The sequence below is a fragment of the Manduca sexta genome, chromosome 6 (genome assembly GCF_014839805.1).
Source record: "Manduca sexta isolate Smith_Timp_Sample1 chromosome 6, JHU_Msex_v1.0, whole genome shotgun sequence".
NCBI classification, from domain to species: domain Eukaryota; kingdom Metazoa; phylum Arthropoda; class Insecta; order Lepidoptera; family Sphingidae; genus Manduca; species Manduca sexta.
This window is the reverse complement of record NC_051120.1, coordinates 5927972-5950280: the sequence shown is the minus strand read 5'-3', so window position 1 is coordinate 5950280 and position 22309 is coordinate 5927972. Positions and strand designations below refer to the sequence as shown.

The window sequence follows — 22309 nt, the reverse complement described above, 5'->3', positions numbered from 1 at the left end:
ATTCAGTGTAGTTCGTTCGGCAGGTGCACCTCGCACGTCCATGTAAAGTAACGTTCTATAAACAAAGCATTTCATATGCACATGTATTTCTGACAGATCCCTGCTTCGGTTGCATACGAGATAAAAGGCGATATTTTATCTTTGTGGACTTAAGAATATCTTGTTTATTGAACGATGTTTTTTATTTAATGCTGTAATATTTTGCTAGAATATACAATATAATACCACAATACATATTATCAGAGATCTAGTTGAATGAAGATGACCTCATATCTTAAGCTGCTGTGCTGGCAGACGCAGGCTGGCCAAGCTATAAAAACTGACAAAATGGTCTCGTAAAACCAGCTGCAAAACATTGGTGAGGGAGGGAACATTAAGACGGACCACGACAATTTATTTTTGCTACCGACTACCCTATTTACTGTCCCGTAATTGGTAATGATTTATTAACCTAAGGTTTTTACTAAGATATTAATCTGGGTATTTGTAGACGAATTTATGGTTTACTGAGATTTTTTATCAATATTAAGTAAGAGTTGCTATGTAACTAGATTTGTTTGCGAGTGTTTCGGGCTTCGGCGGGGTTTTGGGTTAGCTTCGTGTGGATTTGGCTCGACAGAGGCCAAATTTACACGGTATCTCTGTGGTATTGTGGCACTTTTAGAGAGTTAGCCACATTACTAAAAGTTACATATGCGTCTGTTTATAAAGCGGAATACCATGAAAAATAAGCTAGTTTAAAAAGGAAATTTTGAAAAATATCTGTATGTATTATTATAGTAATCACATTTTATCCTTCCCTTTTAGAAAAGTTAACAATATTTATAAAAATAACAAATAATCATAACATCGCAGCAGTCCACGAGCAGTAAAATATCAGCAAAAGTGGCTTTTAACTAATTCAAATGAACTTATCCTAATATTACATAGTTTAAAAAAATAATGGAATGAAGATTGAAGAGGTTCCATAAAACGTTACGAGGAGCTGCGCGGGAAGTGGGTTAAATTTTGTCATTGTCAGAGAGTTGGAACATTAAGGTTAACGTTTAATACAAAGCTTGCATACGTCTATTGAGAATGTCTCATATGACGATGCGACACAGTGTAGTAAATCAGGCAAGTAGTTCAATTACAATTAGTCCATAGGTAGATATTTGTTTTTACAGAAAAATGGACAAACGAGCTTGTGGGTCATCTGAAGTGATCTTCGTTATCCGTAAACACCCACAATGTCAGAATTAACTACGTTATTTTAGATATATACTTCTGTCGATTTATTTGTAATCATTGTCAACTATAGTCAATTTACCCGGTTTAACGACGTACATATCTGAAACTGGCTGGTACATACTTAATGTAGGTATTGTTTATATCTGCTTTATATGCCAATATAAAAAAAATAATGCAAGAGGGGAGTCCGGTCTTCGCTTTTCTTATGGCTAGCCACCTACCAAAATATTCACTAGGTTTGCAAGGCTCTACAAATAACTGTAAATTAAATATACCCTTCCCTTATCACAGAATAACTACGATTAAAATATATTTTGTATTAATTCATCGTCACTGAAGCTCTTGAGTGACAATAACAATATGCGACAATATTACATTGCTGTGCAAGTTGCCACTGTGACGTAATACGACAGCGGCTTGGTAATTGCGTTAGTTGGCAGAGCTAGGTCACTTGCGCTCGCGGTGCCAGCTCCCTCGGCTGATTAAACTAGTTTTCTTCTAATTACCGGCTCGTTTTATTACATTACAAAGTCACTGTTTCCGTCATCAAATCACTTTAGTGTAATTTAATCTCACTGCTTTATATTATTTGGTAAAAAAATATTTTCAATATGTCCATACCATATTCATCGAAATCCGTTGAGCAGATTTTGAGTTTATTATGTTTGACAGACGGACAGATGCGGAGGGGAACAACAGTAATCCTTATACTTCAGCCAATTTACATAAAACCATAATGTATTATTAACTTAAACCTTTCTCAAAAATTGCACTATCTTTTAGTAAAAACCCTATAAAAATCGTTCAGTAAATTTTGTGAAAATCTTTCACGACAGACAGCTTTTGGCGACTTTGTTTTATAATATGTATAGATGGTGTTCTAAAAAATATTCACTTACAAGTATTTACTCATCTTCTATATCTATACTTATAATAAATCTGTAGAGAGGTCAATTCTGTACATGAAATATATTTCCAAAATAACTATCAGGGGGTGATTAGGGATCGATACTGATGCCAAAAATGCAATTAGTAAAATTTTTGTCTGTCTGTCTGTATAACCGTTATAGAATCAAAAACTACTCGACGGGTTTTAACGAAACTTGGTAAAACATACATTAAAAAAACATCCCGACAAATTGAGCACCTCCTCCATTTTTGAAGTCCGAAATCCACGCGGGCGAAGCTGCGGGCGGAAGCTAGTAGTGAAATAAAAATTTGTTCAAGTTGTGTATATGATTTTGTAAAACGTTGATACAGGAATGGTTCGGGATTCTTATTTTAATATTTACGTATTTGGAGTTAGAAATAGTAAAATTATAAATTCGAACATATCAATTATTCGTATTGACATTATTTAAACAAGTTATTTCTTTTTCCTTTTTTGTATCCTCCGAGTATTAGATTTAAGTAGAGATGCGTCAGTGGTTGCTAAGCATATATATCCGCGCATACCAAAGCAAGTTTTTCCTATTCGTTCGGGTAAGTCCTATCACTTATTTATATCGTCGTAGACTGGTTTGTTTTTTTACTAGTAAAAGAACATGTGTCCCGTGCGTGTACCACGAGGCGAAAGAACTTTTTCTCGTCCATCAGACCCTCTTTTAAAATCTGGTACAAATTCAAATCCGGGACAATTAAAATGTTTTCTATTTTTAGAACTCAAACATTTAATGCGAGTTAGATACCATAATTTTAATTTAAAAAACAAGGTTATACGCCAGCAGATGACCACAACAATATAAATACAAACACGGCAATGGCTGTAAAAGTTATCACCTCTTTACGGTTATTACCGAGATGGGGTTGGCGAGATAATTATTAGTATTATCGTTACAAATTGTTACGACACTTTTATAATGGCGGTGACCTTAGCGACGCGTATTTGTGAGATCATTTGTTTCTTTTAATATTAGTTAGCAGTAGTCGTAGTCTTTTAACATTTGTTTGTTTTGTAGAATAAAAGACTAGAATATTAAGACATTTTTTGGAATCGCTTCTCTATACTTCAACATATAAAACGGCATGTATTACTTTTACTCATTTATTTAAGAATAAAATTTTACATTACATGTACATTTATATTTCAAAAAGGTTTCCACAATCCTTATATTTTAAATTTGCATTTCTTTCTTCCTTCAGAAAACATGAATTTCGGGATTGCATTCAAGAGCTATGAGCGCTGCAAGAACATGTGGTGGCGGCGAATGGCACGCGGGCGACAAAAAACTTGTTTTCAAATCTGACAAGAACACCTTGATATATATGGCTAGATATAAAAAATGAATTAACTTGGCTTATATTTATGTTAACATATAGACAATTTATGTTAGAAAATCTACTATTCAGTCACCCCGGTTGGTATCGCTAGGTAATTGGACATTCCCATTCGAAAATAAATAAATTGACCTTTTAAACCACTACATACAGTTGAAAATACAGTATCACAAAAGTTTTGTAATATATTCAATAGTTTTTATTACGCTGAGCGGTTACAAGTTAAATGTATGAGCGCATTAATAAATAACAAGAAAGAGAACAAGGGAAACTTGCAGATAATGTGAAAAGTGAGGCCTCATTTTTCCCTAGAGTATAACGTTATTGTAGAGTAAAAAAGTAAGTTGTGTGTACCGACGCCTTTGGAATGGACAGTGACGGAATAACATTAGCCTTTGTACGTCCCAAGCGTATAATGTTCCTCGTTTGGGAGATTAAAATTTATATGACTTTGTTAAGTACCATGTTGAAATCATTAAGACGGCAGCAATACTGTTGCCTAAAAAACGTACAGTATAAGGCGCACAGCTCGTGACGTTTCTTTCTTTGTTCACGATATTCTAAAATTTACTACATCAGTAGTTATATTACGGTATGACTGCAAGTCTCGGATTTGACGCCGGGTCGGGTAAAGTGACATTTGTTTTTCTACGTGGTGATTGTCTCGCTTGGTGAATGTACTTGACAGAAAGTGGGTGCACCAGTAGCGCCTGCCTACCTCTTCGGGAATGAAAGGCATGAGTGCGTTTGTGTGCGTGTAATTTGAATGTTTATGTTTTGTATATATTCCGAAATTTTTAGTTACATACCAATAATACATCAGGTTATGATTGTTATTCACAAAAGCAGCAACTTAATCAGCTGTCAGTCGCTACCCAGTCGCTAGTACCAGTTCATTGCGGTGATTTATAGTGTTTACAGCACAATACCGTAAATTATAATTATAATGTCTGAATAACAAAAGCATGGTATTCTGAATTGTAAGCGAACTAAGAGTTGAAATCAAATTAACTGTTGGCATATTTGGCATTTAGCATTAATTAGATTCGAACTCAATTAACGCGCTTGTATAATGGCAGAGTAGGTCTATTGCCAAAGCCATAACTTATTTATGAAAAAGCGACGGCAAAGTGACTTATAAATTCAGCCTCTCTCGGTTGGAAACAAGACGGTTTGCCACCGTCCAGCCGAATAATAACGTGGCGAGACACAGAGGGTATGAGTGACACCCGTAATTATGCGCCGTGGTCGACCGGGCCTCGGGCCAAAGTTTTAATTGAACCGATGAAACAGTTTTTGGCCTCCCGTTTCACAATCGTCGACGGAAACGAATGGTTTGTCATATATTATTCATTTTTTTACCTGAAATTAAAAAAGGTCAGTATAAACATTGAGACTCAACATTAGTAAAGTACAGATCTTAATATAAAATAAGTAGTAGCAATTATGTGATTAAGACGTAAACCAACATTCTATTTAAAATAAGAAATATTTACGTTGCTATAATAAGGATTTACGAACTTATTGGTATGTGAATTGTATACCTAATATTTAGGTGTCACCCAAAATGTATATAGAAGCACTATAAGGCGAATAGATTAATCCAGCGGGTCAACCATGTGAAAGCTTTAGCTTAAATTCTAATGTATGGCCGCAGGTCGACGCAATGATATGAATATGTGGATAATGTTGTGTAGGTAATAACTAATGTATTTGTTGCATTGCCTAAAACTAATCATAATAATATAGTTCTACGCTATTCCGGCTGCATGAAGATGATTAATAAACATTGTGAATTTGCGTGTATAATAACTTCCAGCATGATGACAGGAAAGCGACAGTAGGTAATATAGTTGATTCGTAGATCGATACTGCATCGCTTGGGATATGAATAAGATAACTTGCGTGTCTTAACCCTAGGTCATCCTTTGGAGTTTGGATCTAATAACCGAATCCAAGGTTAAGAAATTTCTTATACATTGAGGCCTATATTGAGGGCCAATTCTGCGTCCGTTCTGTATTTTGGTACCTAAGAATTGACGACAGTGAATTTAAAGATGGTAAAGGATTTGTATAGATCGATAAACCCTAACTGATTCTACGATACCCCGCTACGAATAAAAAAGTCTGATATTAAACCATAAAACACAATAAAAATAGATTAAAACGAGACAAAGATATTGTGTTTTTAAAAAAATCTATAATAATGACCTTTTTTAGCGACTGTAGTAGAAAAAATGCAAATTGTTTATTCGTTCGATAGAAAACGCGCGAGCGCCTTCCTTTTCGAATATGTTATCTTTCCTCAAGCCCGCAACGTGTTTTATTATTTAAATTGCATTTTGCGGCTATGAATAACTTAAAGTCTCATTTCTGTTTTGTATGAAATGGCAATTATTATTAAATTAGAGCTAAATCGTGTCTAAAACATTTTTTTAACGTATGTTTAGAATAAATTTTATATGAATGATTTAAGATCATACTTGCCTTATGTCTTAGCAGACAAATATATTCTATAACAACTTATAGTATATATAATTGGATGAAGTGAGCGTGATACATTATGTACAAATGAAAAAGAGACGATTTCTGTGGTGGTTATATTTTTTTTATATATCAACGTTAATGTGTATATCAACTTTTAATATAAAGTATATGAGTCGCATAAAGGTATTACACAAGCTATTCAAGAATACATCACTTCATGTTTGAGAAAAGTGTACTGAAAACTCAGCAATAGCATTCCCTGGACCCCTTTGATATTAAAATAAGTATCGAGGAATACTTTTAGTTTCGTATTTCATAATATTTTAATGTGAAAACGTTTTGAAATGTTCTCTGTAATGTATCTTCATTGATATTTATGTACGGCTGTCTCGAGGCTTTTAATAATTTCGTCATTTACGGTCACTTCGCCGTAACATTGTGCTCGTAAAACAACCTGTACTCGTTTAGAAGTTACATTTTGGCACGAAATGCTTTTGTTGAATCGGGTTGTGTTAATTGTCTTGCGCAAGCTAAAAATCGCACGTGCTAGCACATATGACAATGTCCACAGTAGATTTCCATCTATCCAATTCTATCAAGTTTTATTTGATGAACAAAATTCCTAGCGGACAAAATGTCCGTTCAGAACTTTTGCCCCGAGGGGCGAATATTTTCGAACTCGCTGCGGATGAACCGATATTTTGCGCAAAAAGAATATTAACACCAGAAAACTTACATTAAAACACAAAATTTGATGCCATCGATTTTAGTCTATTTGTTCAAATTTAATTTACGGCGGTCAGTGACTTTCGCATTTATAAGTAATACCTATTGAAGCTAGGAAATAATCCGATTTAAAAAAACACACACACATCACGCTTTTCCTTGAAACGGGAAGGCATTTTCGCACTGTGTTCCGTCCTATAGTATGAAAGGGGGCGAGTCTATCGCCGTATCGGGTACAAATTGCGAAGTCCGGGGTGATACTGAATAGAAAAAGCCAATATGACTTTGCCCGCACCGGAATTCGAACCAAGGACTTCACAGCAGTAATCATGACGCGCATGCAATAAATCTACGCCACTGAGGCAGTCAATTGAGTTTATCTATACTTATAATAAATCTGTAGAGAGGTCAATTCTGTACATGAAATATATTTCTAAAATAACTATCAGGGGGTGATTAGGGATCGATACTGATGCCAAAAATGCAATCAGTAAAATTTTTGTCTGTCTGTCTGTCTGTATAACCGTTATAGAAACAAAAACTACTCGACGGATTTTAACGAAACTTGGTACAATTATTTGTCATACTCCTGTGCTGGTTATAGTATACTTTTCATCACGCTACAATTAATAGGAGCAGAGCAGTGAAGGAAAATGTTGGGAAAACGGGAGAAGTTACTCCATTTTTTAAGCTTCCGTCGCGTGTGCAACCTTAATGGTTAAAGCTACACAGAAATCATGTATGACGGAAATGTTCTCCTTAAAATTATGTAAAAAATATCCCACGACAGCATATGTCTATCTTTTATGGTTGACTCACAATAACACGTGTAACTCCCGATAGCTTAGCAGTTCGAAGCTTTCTCATTATATTTGTCTACTCTTACGTTTATAACACTCTCAGTCATCCCTAATTAAAAAGTTAACATTATTAAATATTCCATAAAAAAGAATCATAGAAATCGGTATAGAAACACCAAAGTTATACATGAAGTACGCTAATAATAAGCCATCACGCGTGAATACTGAATCATGCTATAAGGATTATTTTTGTATAATATATATAAGGTCGCGAAAGCACAGGCAGGCGGCTTGCTTGTTTTTAATATATTTCTTCGTTTTCGTCAACATTATAGTTAAATTAAAATTTATATTTATTTTCAGGCTATTTCCAAAATAATGTCTAACATCTAATGCAAAATATACCGCTATTTCATTTGTTCATACGTTCACGAATTTAGCTCTGCGGTATAATGACCTACAAGTTTATTTTTACGTGGTTTAGTTTTATAGTACCAACAATACCAAATTACGAGTATAATATTTGAATGACGAGCTTGGCTCTGTTGTTGATTGCAAGTCATCAGTGTGAGAGCACTCAGATTATATCAAAGAAGGCCGCTCTAATGAAGATCATTATCTACTGTTTGTGCAGACCGTAATGCACAACATTCCGTCCATTTAGCCGGTCAAGGAAATCGTATCGTGGCGATTTCATGTTATATATATATATTCTTACATTTTTACTTATGTTTATGTATACATGTCATTCGTTAAAAGAAAAAATATCAAATGGATAAAATCCTTGAATAACGTACCTCTTTTATTATTTACTATTTGGGTAATACTGCTCTATTTTAGTAGACGGAGCATGAATGTTATTTGCATGCATTTGAAAACAGGATACAAAATACTAAGATTGTGGTTGTTCAACATAATAAACAACGTATTTCTAAAACGAGCACAGCATAAGAAATGCTCGTGAAGTGGTCGTACCGGTCCATTTAGGGTCATAATCCCGTCCAATTCTTCAGGGCGATCAGATAAAACAGACCTTTTTGTCTTTAAAAGCAAAACCATCGAAATTTTAATCACAATCAATTTACAAAGTAAGTTCACCTTATTCGACACGACTGCATATGAAAGTATTGAAAAGAAAATCAATATCGACGAAGTTCAGACATGTTTCTTATATATATTTAAATCTTTATTAAAATGTGTTCGGAATATCAGTAATCTCATCTGAGAGTGGATGCTCACGATCACAAATACTGCATCCATGAGCCACTACAAACCGTTTAGGATTAGAGCCTCGTTGAGGATATTGCACGCTATTGTATACCTAATCTCGTGATCTAAATCATACGTATACCAGTATAATATTAACTAATCACTAACTGAAGTGTTAGTTAGAAGCTTCATGACTATATTGAACATGTAGACTTTCATTGTCTTTTTTTTGTTGGTGATTACTTCTAGGTATTCTCGAAATGGTAAGTTTACGGGATAGCGACTACAGTACATAAGGTGTTAAAACCCGACATAATGACCCACGTAAGTGTGTCGCGTTCCGGAACAGCCTGTGTATATTTATCAGGCCGGCATAATTTTGTCGACTGATGAGGGGTAATCTTTCTTTCTCTTGTTTGTCGACATTATATTTGACCCCAGTCCCCACTCTACTTACCATCAGGTGCAGAGGGGTCATTTTGCCAGACAAGTACATATAAATATAGAAAAAAAAGACTAAGATGGTATTGATGTACACAAGGCTTATTCGATAAGTTTTCAATTGATTTTTCCAAGTATAATCCGCGCATCTGTAACCACCAAATTAGAAACAGATGACAGTGCCGGATAATTCATGCTTTTTCCAATCATAAATCGCAGAACTGAGAAAAGAACGAGGAGCATAACGGCATATCCTTCGCATTTATCTGCTAGAAATTACAAAATTCTATCACACAGATAGATCAAGACCTAAATTAACAAATAGGCTATTTTTATTCATCGAAATTACAAAATACAACATTTATATCGCAAAAGAACTTACATGCAGATTGAGCTACAAGGAAATGCTAGTGCGATATGAACATGGAATTAATGCTACGTGTAACTTATCTCCACGTGAAAGACGGCCATTGCTCCGTGGGACAAAACATCCCTGGGGTTTAGCGCAGTCTATGCACCGTTTTCATACAGGCGTTACGAGGTCATCAGGCCATTGAGCAAGGCTTTCACACCTCTGTTGTATGGTGCTCAATACATCAACAATGACAATAATTAAAATATTGTCAGTGTATTCAAATATATAAATAAATAGCAGTTATTACGACGACGAAAAACTGTATTTGTTGACAGATCTCGGTATATTAGGTATCATATTATCTAAAAATTCACCATAGTTTAAAATCATTTACACACCAAGACAATCCCATTAATCTATTGGAAGACTGTTGCAGACTTCATGTTCGAAATAACGAACGAAAAAACGGTATTTCTTAAAGATCTTGGCAAATTAGGTTTCGTATGATCTAATAAGAAATATCACCATCGCTCAAAAACATTTACACCAAGTCCCATTAAACCATTGGAAGACTGTTGTAGATCATGTCTGAGAGTCCGCTTAATATTTACCGCCACTCTGTCGATTTTGGTCACTAACCAACAAATATGCAGCTATTGTGTTATTAAGAAAAGGGCATTAAAGTCTGCGTCATTACTGGCATGAAAATATTTTTTCAGGATAAACATGATGAAGTTGCAAAAGATTTTAAGTTGCGGACATTTATCGCTAGTATTGTCTGATGACTTAAATGTTTGAATCTTACTTAGGTTTCATAAAATTTCCCGGTCTAGCCAGCACACTCACGCCATGGACCAAACTATCTAAACACGGCACAACCACTTAATAAATTACTATAAAGCTCTCGTATAGTTATAAACGGCATTATCCCGTTTCCCGAGGGGAAAAGTTTTTTATTGAAAGCTGCCGAAATGAATATCCAGATATTTGTGTACAGCACTCGTTTGGCTCGGTATTGTCCGGAACTTGAGCTAAGTCTCCGGATATACGTTTCACAAGGGAGATGGGATTTATCCCGTTTTGTTTTCCTCTCTGAATACATTATCCTCATTTGTAAATAATTACTTCTTTTGTTTTTTATTCCTCGTGGCTCCCAGTGCTTGTGTTGTTAAATGTTAAAAATAAACCATTATTAAGGACGTATTTTCTTAGCGTTGAAAATGTGGTGTTACGTTTTGTGGCTAGTGTCTAAACGGAAAAATTCAATTTTTGCAGTAAAGCAACATTATTTTTTTATGGAACTTAGTAATACTAATAGCTATTATAATATTGCTTTAAATAGCACGTTTTATCGCCTCGGTACTTTTAAATAAGGGTATGTATACATCAATCCACAGGCATAAAATGGTGGTAAATGACAACAGTTGTTTAATGTAAATATAAATTTTGTCTGCGGTATGTAAATTCTGTCGCTTAGTTTCGGTCAAACAAATCCATTTGTATCCAGTAGTGTCACGAAGTTGGAACCCCTGCAAGATCATAATCACGTAAATAACCTTTTGATTTGACAAAGTTAAGACCATCGATGTCAATTAAAATAATATTGAGTATTTTATAAAATACCGAGTATATATAATATTGCTCTTTTGCCGATCTGAAAAACACATTGTGTACTTTTTCGAGTTAAAAGGTACCTTTTATTTTACCCTAAAACATGCAGTTTACTTTTGTATTTAATTTCATCCAAATCTATTATGCGAAAGCTGCAAATCAAAATCTCTAAACGTATTCACAAACTTACACACTTATAATAACATGAGTAAGAATAAATGATAAAAGTAAATTAGCACAATAAAAGATAGTAACAATCACTCTCAATAATTCTCGCAACTCTCAACTCACGTTGCAGCCTCACCAAGGGGAGATGCGCGAATCTGTGAGCTACGGCAGTTAGCTACGAAGCGTAGCCGCGGACGCTACGTCGCTACGTCGTAGTGACGCGCGTTAAGAGCGTGACGATCGCCTTTAGGGTGAACACGTGCGCACAACTCATTCAATTTACGAGTAACAGTTAATGTGTTACATTACAACATTTTGTTGTAGTCGTATATTATCTAATCTCTATATATATGTTTTTCCAAGTGTATGAACTTAATTATGTCTTAATTCAGTGTTTTGTCATTAAAAATATTATGCGGTAGAGTTTGTCGCAATTGGTTTCGGTAAATTTTATAGGTGTTAATGTTTGCTATGTCTTAGTTTATTTTAAAGTATATAAAAAAACAATGAATTTTAAATTCATAACAGTTTTATTTAAAGTTTTTATGGGTTGCACATAAATTACTATAAAAATATAACACGACTTTGTTCTTTATATACGTCAGAGATTTTATTCGTAATGTCGAAATTTTGTTGCAATTAAATTCATTATGTTAAATTTTTATTGCTGTGTAAAATCTAGGCCGTCGGATATCCTTCTATGAATATAAAACAAGCATAATATAGAAAGACAAGGAGTTAAGTTCGAAATGTTGAATTCAAATGAAAGTAACAAATAAAATCGTAGATAAAATAGAAGTACCAATGAGTAACAGAATCCTGAGCCTTAACAACGTTCATACCTAAACATAACAAGCCTTCGTATTTTGTACATTTTTACTCTGACTTTCAGGAGGAAGTTTCATTTTTACAAAGCGCTAACATACGCTGACGAATAACGGATCAAATTCTACTTCCACAATGAATCGCTTTGTATTCACTCGAAATGTACGTATTCTATACTATACTGTATAGTATTTCGACTGTTATGCCATTGTACTGGTGGGAACATATGTTTATGCGCTGGGTATACGCGTATTGTACTCGTACGAACTCGTATGTATACTATACAGTATAGTACACTATACTATAATAACATACATAAACATATGTTCCCACCAGTACAATGGCATAACAGTCGAAACGTTGTTCTCCACTTCTTTGATTTAGGTTACAAAGGGTTTGCGCTTTATTAAGTTTGTATAAACACTTCCGCACCGACTCATTGTTAATATTAATTGATTTACATACTATAATTATATATACATTATTTTGTTTAATTTTTGAATATTTAATAATATAAGCTTGCTACTATTCAGACAGAGTTCAATCAAGAATCTAAATAGTACAGAATATAGTCGATTAGGCAATGTAATGAGCTCTAATCTTTTTAAGACCATACAGTATATTTTCAAAAATCTAAATTCTAGCCATAAACATTTCGGTATTATAAATAGTTTTGACTTTCCGTACATAACTTATTATAATTGGTACAAAACTGTTTTATTAATGCATAATACCACACTTGTTAGACCTTCATTTTTTTATTAGCACCGCGAACATTTGCGTAATATTGTGTTTACATATAAATATATATCTTTCTTTAAACGACGATGTAATTTTACATACAATTCGGTTAAAAGATATATTTTCAATAAATATATCATATCTTTAAATATACTGTATCAAAATCCGTGGAAACTCAATTAATTTAGTTTGGATTTAGCCTTCGGACTCTGTCTTCGCTTACTTTGAAAATATATATTCAATTTGAAAGACAGTAATGTTTCTTATTTCAAAGGCAGTCCAATCCATTTTTATTATTAGGTTTATTGTAATAATGTGAATAGTAAAAAGTAGATCAGGTTTATGGTATGCTATATTGTTTATTGTACGGCAATGATTTTCAGTCATTAAATATAAGATTGAAATTCTTTGTATTTATCTTGATCGTTTTATGGAATGACTAAAAATTAATAAGGACATAAAACATTAAAATTAATTATCCCAAAATAAATGTAACCGTGAATTTCCTCTTTACATAACTTCATAATCGGAGTTTAAGGATTATTCCATCGTTGAAGTTCAGTTATCGTAATTTCAATCAAACTGGTTTCAAAAGCAGTTTACCTACTTCTGTGCAAAATAACATAAGATATGAAAATTCCACGAACCATTCCGCTGGTGTCAAGTGGAAATACTAGGATAAGATTGTCTATTGTTTTTCTATTGGCTGGTTGGCTTTGTTCCTTTGTCCCTAAGGTGGCATTGTCTCCGTCGAATTAATCCAATAATATTGTATTATTCTACTTTTAAATCTATACTGTACCTTTGTATTAGAAATACTAAGCATCTCTCTTTAATGAAACAACTAAAAATAACTTTATTATATTGCTATTATTTTACAGTTTTGCATTATTTTTTACATTTTATACTTAATTGTAATACGACTTACTACCGAAAAGAGACTTTAGTAATCCGATGCGTGAGTTTGTAAGCCACATCTTGAATGTAGTTGTTATATTCAGATAATAAGGCTTAGTTCGGGGATTTCATTTTAATCCAATAGAAGTTATACTTTGCAGTTAGTTAAAATTCGCCTCTGTTATACAATAAAGACCTCCATCTAAACATTTTTAATCAGTGAATAACATAAGGATTATTTTGTTTCTTACTGGATTAATTATTTGTCGTGCTTCTATCTGGCTCCAGTCCAATACGTGATCTTGGTACGATTAATGTCAGAGTAATGTGTGGTTTGATGGATCGATAAACAGGGTCAGGAAATTTCGGTAAATCTTGATTAAAAGTTACGATTTAAACTGATTCCAAATTGATCATCTAATGATTCTCTAAGAAATTATGATAAAGAAGTTAAAAGCAAATACTTTGAATCACATTTTTATTTATATACTTACAGCATGGAAAAGTTACAGCAAGATAATTATATTAGGAATAACCACAATTTTGGAATCAAAAAACCACTAGCAAGTTTTCACTTATAAAAATAGATTTATTTATTATTAAGGGTCAACTTATACTATCACACTCGAAGAACAGCGAAACGTCAATTTAAAAGTTAATTCATAGGACTGTTTTTATTACAATAGAAACATGTGAATTGCATTGTGGAGATGAGGGCGAATTTGCTATATTAACTTTTGTATTGATACTTTGCTGCGCTTCCACTGAGCTACTATAATTTGACCCTAAGAGAAATTAGTTATGCATTCATAATTTAAAATTACTTACAGCATTATGTGTACTAGTTAGAAGTATATAATGATCTAGTGGTATAGCGAAAGCTGGTAATACAAAAGTGATTGTAAACTAATAATTGCAAAATGTGTTCATCGTTGTCTCTCATGAGTATAGTGGCTATCCTGGTGATGGATGTCAGGATTGGAGCATTGGAACAAGGTAAGTTAAACTATGTTATCATATACACGTATATCGCCTCATTGGTCTAGTGGTTCTTTGAGCCGTGAAGTTCTGGGTTGAAAAACTAGTTCGCTACATTTGTATGATTTATTCTATTTTTCGTGGTTGGAATTTCGGCCCAATAAGACGGTAGGCTTGCCGTTTTCCACATCATAGGATAAACTAAGGGAAAGTAATTTATTGCATTTCTGCCTAACCCTTTCGAAATTAAAACCATTAGTATGTATTAAGTATGTATTGAATTAGGCCAAGACAATCACAGTGATTCAAGACCAATAAAATTTTGAGATAAAAATAATTCTTTTGGGTCAAAAATCACTTTCTATATAAACGTTTATCTGATTCCACATGAGGTTGATATTATATCAGGAAACAAAGGTACCGAAAATTTTATTGGTAGGTGTCTAATAATAGCTGTGGATTATAATTAGTTAGTGGGTGTCTGTCATTTGAGAGTTCTTTGAGACCTTGGGTATTTTTGCCGTTAACATTGGTGGACATTAAAGTCAGTTTCATTAATTATAAAACTGTAAGAATAACAAGCGCAGTCATACGCCCAATTGCCATCAGGCAAGTGTTTAACACATTTCAGTAAAAGTATAATATTAAAGCTATTCTTGTACAATATTCTCGATGAATTAACTTAAGGTCAGGTAGCCTTATTCCATCTACGGGGGCATATACGTATTTTTGCAATTACAGGCGTTCCAATCGAAGGATAGGTTTGTTAACCGTACAGATAAAAACACCGAAAAATGAATACTTTTATCTTTATTCTTTGTTATATATAGCATAATATAAGAAGTCATTATATTCTGTTGTCATAGATAAATATCTAAATAATATTATATAGGCCCCCATATAGGCACTATTATTCAAAGGACAGAGTCTTCACTGAGAGCGCAAACTTATGAATATAGTACCCAAGGATACGGAAATCAAAAAAAATATTGACATGTATAATTTGTAATATCGGAAGGGAAGTTAGTTTCAATTTATTATGTGTTTGTTCGGGTCGATAGCTATTCTGATGCCAAGTTTGCACGTTCAGTTTCGACTAACAAATAAACATCTAGGCAAATACACAAACGCCCAAGCAGTTTGATTTATAACCTTTGTACTACATTGCTAGCAGAATATTCATTTAATAAAAGGAACAAAGCCGAATATTACCATTTATGAATTCCCATGTGCGAAACAGGCAAAAAAAGATGTTATATTATTGTTAACCGTAGTATTAAAATACTTATATATTCACCACAAGAATGTCCTTTTTAAAATCAAGTAAAAGGAATATCTTTCTTTATTCTATCACTGTGCTTAATAGATAGAAGAATGTAATTATTGTTCAGATACATATCCTTTTTTTCTATATTTTATATATTATTTTCTGGTAATTATGCTTTAGGTGAAACAATATTTTCAGGAAACCTAACATTTTGAATAAAAAGCATCAAGCTTTCATTCAAAATCCTGGATGTATATAATGAAAAAAAAAACTTTCAATCTATTATCCGAATGTTAACACATATATACATCAGAAATATGGCACAAACAATACACAAGCGCGGTTCGAGCCGCAACACGGCCGCGGCCGGGGCACATCAAAGAGCCGGCTTAATTCAACATTTTATTAAACTTCAGTTTGTGATTTGGGAAATAAAATTAGCACGTAAAGTCGTTTTACGACATTTCCCAACTTTGCCTTACTTTTATTACTCAATTTAGCCGTACTTTAAAATGGCTAGGTGATAAATGGATTTGTAAGTGAAACTTTTTTACCAAGACCTCGTACAATGAAATAAAACGGATTGAAGATCAAGTTTGCAGGACTGGCTTATTTGTCAATTTTCTACTCATAGGTACACTTTTTTTATAAAAAATAAATTGCAGTGGTATCAAAACATAATAAGTAATAAGTACGTTGTTATAAACAATATTCATTATTAAACCGGTAGTAATTATTATGCCTCATAATGTATCACCGTCGTATAATTATTGCTCCATGCGGTCAAAGTTCCCACGTCGAGAGGTTTGCTGTCTCCACAATACGCAACAGTCTGGTTATATTCCATCTGTCATCCTTACCACATCTGTCAACTGGTGTTATTACTCCCAAAAAATAACCAAACTGAACATTTCCGAAAATGTGATCAGGACAAATACTCAACTAACTTAATATAAGAGTTTTAATAGAATTTGCGGACAAAGTATTAAAATTATTTTACTTATCACTTTTGTTATGATCTCATTTGATAATAAAATAATTGTTTATGTGCATGCATATTTCAAATTTCCTTTACCTTTAATCCACGATATCTGAATTACCAATTGCTTTAATTTAATTATTTATCAAAATTGCAAATCAAATTCTCTGGAAATTCTATTGAAAATCATTTAACACTGATACAATACTTACCTAACATAGTCTACTTAATAGAGTAGACAAACTTACAATATGACTAAACGCAGGGCATGTTTGTTTATTTAGTTTACAAGTGTGGAGCTCGAAGTTGGAGGGTTTAGTTGGCACCGCAACTCGAACCCTTATTTGTAGCGAGGCGGTGGCTGTGTATGACAAAGCCTTACTTCTGACGCTGAGTTATGACACGATTGCCTCTAAGCAATTACTTGATACTTACATCACGTACACATTGTAGTTGTGTTAACCACACAAATCTTACTTCGGATTTGTGTTATACAGTTGCTTGTTTTATGTAAAAGTTGGTCCACAATGCAATATTTAATAAGTTATCGTATTTGTAATAACATATTTCGAATGTACTTATTTATTTTCTTAAAAGATTATTAGTTTTGTAGAATAATAGTTGTGTCAGAAATCGAAATTAATGTTTAAGTGAAAATACTATTATCTTATATACATATACTAGCTTTTGCCCGCGGCTCCGCCCGCGTTATAAAGTTTTTCAGGCTAAAGTTTTCCGTTATAAAAGTAGTAGTTTCCCGGGAGCCTATGTTCTTCCCAGGGTCTCAAACTATCTCCATATCAAATTTCATCTTAATACGTTGGGTAGTTTTTGAGTTTAACACGTTCAGTCAGACAGATGCAGCGGGGGACTTTGTTTTATAATATATTTTTTAGATCTTTTTAAGAGGAACAATCCCGTCATACATCATTGTTGCATAACTTTAACCGTTTACGCAGCGCAGGCAACGGAGGCTCTCAAAACTAATAATTTTCTCCGTTTTTGCAACATGTTTCATAACTGCTCCGCTCCTATTGGTCATAGCGTGATGATATATAGCCTATAGCACTCCACGAACAAAGGGCTATCCAACGCAAAAAGAATTTTTCGATTTGGACCGGTAGTTCCTGAGATTAGCGCGTTCAAACAAACAAACAAACAAACAAACAAACAAACAAACAAACTCTTCAGCTTTATATAATAGTATAGATGTGTGCAAAAATATTTCAATACTTATTTATTGAATAAAATATTAGTCCAAAAGATTTCCCCCTCACAAATGTGTCTTTCCAAGTAAAACTGACAACAAACTAAAATGTATTTTATCTCCAGAGGTGAAGGGGCGCGAGTGTCACCAGTGCGTGGCGTCGAACAGCACGACGATGTGCGAGCATTCGTCCGAGTGGGCGACCGCCGCGTGTCCCGCCGACGCTCCCTATTGTGCCACAATCGCACTTGCACCCAGTTAGTATTAAATGCATACAAATATTTATACGAAGAACGCTTAAAAGAGTCATTTCTTTATTATTCAATTAATTCAAACTTAATAGATGACTGACGAATCGTGTTATTTTAATTGTAATTCGAATAAAATTAAACCTTTAAGGTTGTGTAAAAATGTAATTAAATTTATTTTTTGTAGATTTCAGATCAACTCTTACTTGTTCGGCGGATAGCAAGACGTCTTGTTCGCTGACGTATACATCGGAAAATGTAATTCAGCTTACTTGCGTTTGTAGAGAACACTTTTGCAACACTCCTCTCTCGCAAACGTTGCGGAAACAACTACTCAATTTTTCATCGAAGAACAACACGAGCGCGAACCTCACAGAAACTTTCTATAAAATTGCGATTTCCGCGAACTCTACAGAACTAAATCTTTATAAAGAAATTACCTCTGATGTAACGGAAGTGACTGTGCCAACACTAAAGAATACTTCACAAGTCACCACTTTGCCGCCTGTCTCGTCCACTACATTAAGGGCTCAATCGATTACAAGACATGCAGAGTTGTCGCCGCAAGCAGAAGCTTTAAAACAAGAAACTACAGCCCCGTCTGATGATGATGAAGATGAAAGTGAAGGGAGCGGCGCTTATGAAGAAGCGAGATCTCACCACCCTGCCTCGGCTCCGGCTGCTCCGAGCTCCTTTTTGCCAGCCAATGAGAACATAGCGTCAAGTTTGCCAACAAACTTGATATTAATAACGTCACTTGCGGCGTACAGTTTAGTTTAAACATAAAACCTATGCTCTTAGAAATCTTTTCACGCCCGTATTGGCTGTAACGTTATTGCATCTTACAAGAGCAATAGCGCGGCACTAAAGTACTATGGCCTTGTATTTCCAGTTCTGACAATGTCATGTTTTAGATTTTTTGTTTTCATTCAAAGGAATACCCATAGTTTTGAAGTGTATAAAATAGATAATTCTATGAATTAAATTAGTGCCAATGTTTTGGGAACAAATATTTTACATATGTTCATAATTTAATTTAATAGATACCTTGCTGATTCACGGTGTCCAATAGATATTAGTCGGTATTTCATATTGAACTGTTTGAATTTTAAATTAATAGAGTCACGCGTCTCCATGTAAATCAAATCGTAAATCAATTTCGAATATATGTATGAAGACTATAGAACGTCAAAATTTTAAGTAGGTATAAATTAGTTTGGTTCACTAAATACAAATATGCATAATAAATTCTTTCGAAAAAAAAAAATTATTTTTGTGTAAATTTGTGATAATAAAGAACTTGCGTGCCAAATATTCTTTGGAAATCGGTTCATTCAATATTTCAAAATTTCGTGTTCAAAATTTTAGGATAATAAACATACTTTATATGTTATATCATTAGGTAAGTATTAAAACTCGTTTTATAAGAGTAATTTTAACGTGCAATACTTGAATGTTTAATATTTAACTGCCGTCAAATGTAACACACAAATTTAATAAGATTTTGCTTACATTGTACGTTTAGAACAAAAAATAAGAATTTAAATTGCTTTTTCTGACCCTGGCGTCAACCTACCCGACTTCGATGGCATACTGAAACATGTCCAATAATTTACAATAAAAAATATTCTTTTGTATCAGCCGAGTCGTCATAAACTTTAAGCGTATAGATAGATCACATAATACACGTTCATCTTTATTCATATAGATATAGTGTCAATTAATGTCACCATTTATCTATTGTGTAAATGAGATATTGTTGTGATTTAATAAATAAACTTCAGAAAGAATAAATTGTGAGAATTCATTTCGATATATCCTTTGCTTTATGTAAACCAATTCAGTTTGATACGCAGCTACATTGGTTTAAATTGTTTTGTAGAGAAACAATCTAGAGTACAACATCAAGCGGTTATTTGTGTAATGACCACCGCTATCCTATTTCTTACAAGATATTGCATTCAATGTTTCCATCTTGAATATGTTGCTTGGAGTGTTTATTATTGAGTACAAAGTATATACTTGTATTATAAAACACGTGTTAGTTCTATTCTGCTAATAATGTATATAATCACAAATCAACAAGAAAAAAGATATATGTAAACGTACTTACTGAATTCTCTATATAAAGCGAGTATACACTGATTACATAAACAAGCCTTAAACAACTGCAAATATGCCGAACTCTACTAATAAATTCAATACGTTACCCCATTCAACCCAAGTTTAATGGAAATTAATAAGCACAAGCACTGGTGTAGAACTAATGGATACTACATACTTTTATAATAGAATATCAAGGTATATTATAAAACTTTATATATGCACTATTGTAGAATTCAATAGAATCTACACTCGATTTTCGGTATATTGACAGAGACGAACATGCCGTTTAGTTCGACTACGACTGCGGGATGCTTTTAAGGACAAAACAAATATTTGGTCAGAAACTCTCAATCCAGGCGGTAAAGTGAAAAAGATTATTTACTAGTATGAAACTATTACTATAAAAACATTTCGAGAAATGAACAATTGCAAACAGAAAATATCACTTTTAAAATACAGACGACATTATTTACAAATTCCATAGAATATCACTTTCTAAAATAGAGATTATATGATCTTATTAAGCGAACATAGTTTAAATTTAAACAAATTCTTGTAGTCCGATCTCAGGTACCTATCGTACAAAGTTATTCTCTTTTATATTATAATTCCAATCTATTCTTATCTATTTGTGAACTTGCAAATAGATTTCTAATCTGCGTTTTCAATAAGGATCAAGATACCATTGCAGATTAGAGCATTAAGGAATGCTGCAAAGTATTCAGTGCTCGACTACATGCAAGTAAGTATGTCAAAGTAAATGAATGAAAACAACGCTATTAGACGATGATAATTACTTTTAAAGAAATAGGAAATAAAAAATTTGGGCGTTTTATAATAGGACACTTCTTAAAAATATTGTCAACAGAACTCATTTATAAAAAAAAAAAAATATTGTCATCATTAAATACTTACAGCCTATATATTTGAATAATATATTTAAAGACGTAACAAGTCGATTGAATTTAGTCAATATAAAAGCAAACCTAACCCAAAAACACAACAGATATATTTCCATCATAGTACAACTACTGCGCTGTGGTGTTACATCTCTGCCTACCCCTAAAAAGGGGAAAAAGTGTGATGCTATATACATATATGTATGCATGTAAAAAGTAGAGTCAACTAAACCCAACCCAAAAACACAACTGATATGTTTCACGCACAGTACGACTATCCCGCTGAAATGTAACGCCTCTGCCTACCCCTGACACTCGGAAAAGATGTTATGCTATATACATATATGTAATGTATGTAAGAAGTAGAATCAACTAAACCCAACCCAAAAACACAACTGATATGTTTCACACACAGTACGGCTATCCCGCTGAAATGTTACGCCTCTGCCTACCCCTGACACTCGGAAAAGATGTTATGCTATATGTATAAGTATATGAGAAGTACACTCAACCAAACTCAATGCAAAAACAAAACTTAAAATGTCATAGGAAAGATAAATTCGCGATTTTGTTTTCTTGGACGACATAATTATTCTAGTTTTTTTAGTTTTGAAACCAATCGACTGAAGCGATGTTGAAAAAAATTTTATGGGACCAATCTGGAGAGATATTCTTTCGAATAAAAAAAGAATTTTCTAAATAGGTTTATAAATAAGCGAGTTCTGAGGTAACAAACAAACAAAAAAAAATTCACGTCGAATTGATAACCTCCTCCTTTTTTTTGAAATCGGTTAAAAAGGACACGTGGTAGAATCTCACGCGAGTCTCACTCGCGCACAATATGAGACCCATACAAAG

General features: G+C 33.5%; 1 protein-coding gene across 2 annotated transcripts in view; it reads left to right on the top strand.

Moving 5' to 3' along the window:
- Positions 1-20240, top strand: part of LOC115447329 — a 35409-nt gene extending 15169 nt beyond the window's left edge. The window contains exons 1-3 of one of the 2 annotated variants that reach the window (XM_030174349.2): positions 14535-14763; positions 18324-18455; positions 18634-20240. In XM_030174349.2, coding sequence (XP_030030209.1) covers positions 14688-14763; positions 18324-18455; positions 18634-19226 — 801 coding nt within the window. In that variant the 5' untranslated portion in view covers positions 14535-14687 and the 3' untranslated portion in view covers positions 19227-20240. Of the gene's footprint in view, positions 1-14534; positions 14764-18323; positions 18456-18633 lie in introns of those variants that run through there. The other variant, XM_030174350.2, reaches the window with a different exon arrangement.
- The last annotated feature ends 2069 nt before the right edge of the window (positions 20241-22309 follow it).